At 32.3% G+C, this 4,974-nt stretch overlaps 1 protein-coding gene across 1 annotated transcript; it reads left to right on the forward strand.

The window, feature by feature from the left end:
• Positions 1-711: 711 nt before the first annotated feature.
• LOC133329790 (glutamate receptor-interacting protein 2-like) lies at positions 712-1,348 on the forward strand (the record flags this gene model as incomplete). Its single annotated transcript, XM_061538254.1, has 2 exons — positions 712-1,181; positions 1,247-1,348. Coding segments are annotated over 2 exons (572 nt in total), but the record flags the coding sequence as incomplete, so codon positions are not given.
• Between the last annotated feature and the right edge of the window lie 3,626 nt (positions 1,349-4,974).

Consider the following 4,974-nt stretch of genomic DNA (forward strand, 5'->3'; position numbering starts at 1 on the left):
TCTATAGAAAAAATTCCACAGACCCTAGGTCTGATATTTTTTCTATAGAAAAAATTCCACAGACCCTAGGTCTGATATTTTTTCTATAAAAAAAAATCCACAGACCCTAGGTCTGATATTTTTTCTATAGAAAAAATTCCACAGACCCTAAGTCTGATATTTTTTTTCTATAGAAAAAATTCCACAGACCCTAAGTCTGATATTTTTTTTCTATAGAAAAAATTCCACAGACCCTAAGTCTGATATTTTTTTTCTATAGAAAAAATTCCACAGACCCTAAGTCTGATATTTTTTTTTCTATAGAACCAATGTCACAGATCCCAGGTTAATATTTTTTTATAGAAAAAAATTCCACAGAACCCATTCCTCGGTGGTTGTTATAGAAAAAATTCGACAGACCCCAGGTCGGTAATTTTTTTTCTATATAAAAAAATATGGCCTTTTTTGTAGTAAAAAATTAACAGCTCCCTCTGGGACTGTTGGCCTTTTTTCTATAGAAAAAATTCAACAGGACCCTGGACGACTATTAGCCTTTTTCTGCTTTTTTCTATAGAAAAATTCAACAGGAACCTCGAACACTGTTGGTATCTTTTCTGTAGAAAAATTCAACAGGACCCTGCGGGACTTGGTGTATACCTACTCGTCCTGCCTATATGTTATATTACTTCTTATATTCTTTTTTTAATTCCCAAATATGTTTTTCTTCTCTAGGTGGCATTGCCCACAAAAATGGACAAATCCTTGTTGGCGATCAACTATTGGCCATCAATGCTGAATCGGTGCAAGGTATGCCACTGTCACATGCCACAAATCTGCTGCAAAATCTTGGTGATATTGTTGATTTGAAAATTTTGCGGATGCATGATGTTCAAAATAGTTATGGTGCAACACTGGAAACAAATAATATGCCACAACCCCAAGCCATATACGCCAAAGTGCAACGAAGACCCAGAAGTCCTTCGACAAATACCGATAATGGTTCCAACAGTGGTTCCAGTAGCGGCAAGGCTGAAAAACAAAGAATATTCCATGTTACACTTTTCAAAGATAAGGTGTATGATGATTATGGCTTTTCCGTATCGGATGGTCTCTATGAACGTGGTGTGTTCATAAATCGTATACGTTCGGGTGGACCGGCAGATAAATGTGGAATGCTAAAGCCATTCGATAGAATTATGCAGGTATGTTGGAAGTGGGATTTATTTGTCGTGGAAAATAATTAAAAATTTTGTTTTTCTTTTTCCAGGTTAATGAAATGAAAACTCAAGATTTCGATTGCTGCCTCACAGTTCCATTGATTGCTGCCGCTGGCGATAAAATTGAAATGATCATCCAAAGAACGGAATAGAGGAATATTTGGTTTGCTGTAAACTGCCATAGCAGTAGTGCCTTGTTTTGCGAATAGTTTTTCCTTATAAGTGGTCGATTTTTTACACTTATTGCTATTACTACTACAACTACATGTATACAATTTTTACATATACATACTTACACATAGTTTTTTTTAGAATTTAAGACGAATTTAAAATAATAATTTTATATAGTTTGTAAGTATAACATGGATTATCCTACGGCCCTTTATTATAAGGAGATAAATATATTCTAAGCCAATGAATTGAAAATAATATGAAGGATTTTTATACGTAGGTATTGAACACAATTTTTCAAAAAAATGAGGACTTTGTTCCAGCTGTCTGAAGAGCTTGCCCATGAAGGGATCACTTTGTTGGAAAAAAACTATTGAAAATAATACATCACTCCCATACATTTTTAAAATCTCAGCCCTATGGCTACGGGGGGTAGATACCCTTTGATACTGCAAAGTATTGGCTCATCGAAATATTGGACCCTCAAATCCCTTTCATATTCGCACCTATGTCTGACCGGCTGGTGTGCACATTAACTCTCGAAGGGAGTAGCCGATTTCATACAAACGTTGAAGACCGTAATATTTCTTCCAAACTTAAGCCTAACTCGAAAATGGGGAATATTAATCCACTCTCTAGTACCTCCCCCAGAAAGGGTTTAAAATCCACCATCAGGCAAATTATTCAATTCCGATTTGATCCTAACTTTGCAGAACCTATTATCTTTATCAAGTCTAAATCATCTATGGCTAAGGAAGGTAGATACACTTTGATACTGCAAAAAATTGTCTCATCGAAATATTGGACCCCAAATCCCTTTCATACATACGTGCGATATTCGCACGTCTGTCTGAACGTCCGGTGTGCACGTTAACTCTCGAAAGGAGTAACCGATTTCAAATAAACGTTGAAGACCATAATATTTCTTCCAAACTTAAGCCAAGCTCGAAAACGGGAAATATCGGTCCACTCCTTCTAGTACCTCCCCTAGAAAGGTTACAAATGTTCAATAGTTTAAAATCCACAATCAGGAAAATTATTCAATTCTGATTTGATCCTAACTTTGCAGAACCTATTATCTTTAACAAGCCTAGATCAAGTCTGAAGATGGGACCAATTGTTCCACTCCTTCTTGTACCTCCCCCACAAAGGATTCAAAATGTTATATATTTTAAAGTTCAATATTAGGCGAAAAGAATGTCCGATTTGAACTAAACTTTGCACATGCTATTATTTTTATCACACATAGATCAAATCCGAAGATGGGACTCATTGGTGGCCCACTCCTTCTGGTACCTTCCCCACAATGGCTCACAATTCTCAATATTTCAAAATTCAATATTAGGCGAAAGGAATGTCCGTCAATGTCCGAATTTAAGTCAAACGTTAAGCGAACGAAATTGTAAACAAAGTACAGGTCGCATTTTTGATTCGAATTGGATGAAATTTTACACAGCTCATTTATTTGGCCCAAGGACGAACCCTATTGAAATTGGGAAAATACGGTTCAGATTTAGATATAGCTCCCATATATATTTTCGTCCAATTTTATGTAAATGGTGCACCAAAGTCCCTATATATCCTTCGATTTGCACGAAATTTGGTACAGCGTACTGAATTAAGTCTAGAATAATGTGTGTTAAATTTCGTGAAAATCGGATCAGATTTAGATATAGCTCCCATATATATTTTCGTCCGATTTTATGTAAATGGCTCCCCAATGTCCCTATATATCCTTCGATTTGCACGAAATTTGGATTTGTAAGTAAATGAAGAACTCAAAATGTGGCTGAATGCACAAAACATTCTGAAGTAAGTGTAACCTGACATGTGACAAGTTTCGATTAAACCGGCTTACATTTCGATGTTTTGCTTTAAATTTATTTACATAATTTGTCCCCATTAGTATAGGTTGCAGAATGACATGTTTAATTTTATGTTAATGGTCCTTCAAAAAGGCGACGTCTGGTGAAGGGTATCATATAGTCGGCCCGTCCGATTTTACTACTTTTCTTACTGGTTTTTAATTTGGCTTAGAATAAAATAAAATATATTTTTTAAATATTCATTGGAAATACAATATAATCAACTAAACCAAACTCCTCCACATACACTTAAATGCCAAAAATTTTACTTAAAAGTATACCTAGTATAATTAGTATTTAAAAAGAAATATAAAGAATATAATATAATATAAGAATATTTTGCTATACCAATCATTACATACACGCACAAACACACATTTTTACAAAAAAAAATAAATAAAAACACACCACCACAATACCTTAAAAAGCCCAAAGAGATTTATTTCCATTGTAATAATTTTTACATAGTTCTAGTAAAAAGAAATAAATATTTACTATTTTTTAAAAATAAATATTATATAAAACAATTAAGAAGTATTTTTTTCGAACCATTAATAATCCATAACAAAAACTATAGAATATATAGATGACAATAACTTAAATATATTTGTATATGAGCTGAATTTGACAAGTGCTTCGGACCAAAATTGTAATACATAATAATAATAATAAAAAAAGAAGGAAAACAGTTATTAAGTTTGTAAAAAATCAAAAGTTTTAATGAATATGCTAAAAAAGAATAATTAATGGTGTTTTTGCTTTAATTTTACAAATATACAAAATAAAAAAATAATAAAATTTAGATTAGTAAACAAAAAAAAGATGTGGCGTTTTAATGAAACAATTTAAATAAGAAATAAAATTTTCTTATCGTTAGCTAAAATGCAAAAAGGCGTAACTAACAAAAGCATAATTGTGTAGGAGAAGCAAAAAACAGTTTTGAATGAAAACTATAAACATGTCATGTGAAATGAAAAAGTATGCCCGGCAGGGTGATATTGCATATGACGAATAATAGACTATAATTTTTTTAACAAATTTAGTTATTTAGTTTAATGGCAGTCATAACAATTAAGTAAAAACGTGAATTTTTTGTTAGTTACACCTTTTTGCATTTATCAAATAAACCCACTTGTAGTTACGTCTTTTTGTTTTTTGTTAATAGAAGCTCCTTTTTTGACCTCAGACGTGTAAAACTTTGTCAACACATGTAGTTTATTGACATTCACAATATTCATTCAAAAATTCAATTTTCAATTTTTTGTTAGTTACGCCTTTTTGCATTTTAGCTGACGTTATATTCTCAAATTTAAATGACAAAAAACTACAATCAAGTAAAATGTCAAATACAGAAAAACAAGTAACAAAAATCCAAAAGTATACAATTGTATATTGTATTATACCGAAAATAAATAAGGTGCGAATATTTTAAGATCGCGTCTTCAGCGCCATCTATTGATGGACATGATTCAAATTTTTCAAATTAGTTTTTGAGCCCAATCTTCATAATGTACAACTTTTGAACAGATAATCGCTTTTCATCAAAATGGTGTCATATAGAAGAATAAATAATCTTCTATACTATGACCTGCAATAAATTCTTATAGCACAAATCTCAAATTGGACGGCCCTTTATATGGGTGGGCCTATAATGTTTAGTTTTTGCACAGATATATGCCGAAATATGAATTGACAGATGTCTCGGTTCGATAATGCGGCTATAATATTAAATATACCTAAAA

Source organism: Musca vetustissima, unplaced genomic scaffold (genome assembly GCF_032173495.1).
Source record: "Musca vetustissima isolate MV318-11 ecotype Yass unplaced genomic scaffold, APGP_CSIRO_Mvet_v1 utg71310, whole genome shotgun sequence".
Taxonomy (NCBI): domain Eukaryota; kingdom Metazoa; phylum Arthropoda; class Insecta; order Diptera; family Muscidae; genus Musca; species Musca vetustissima.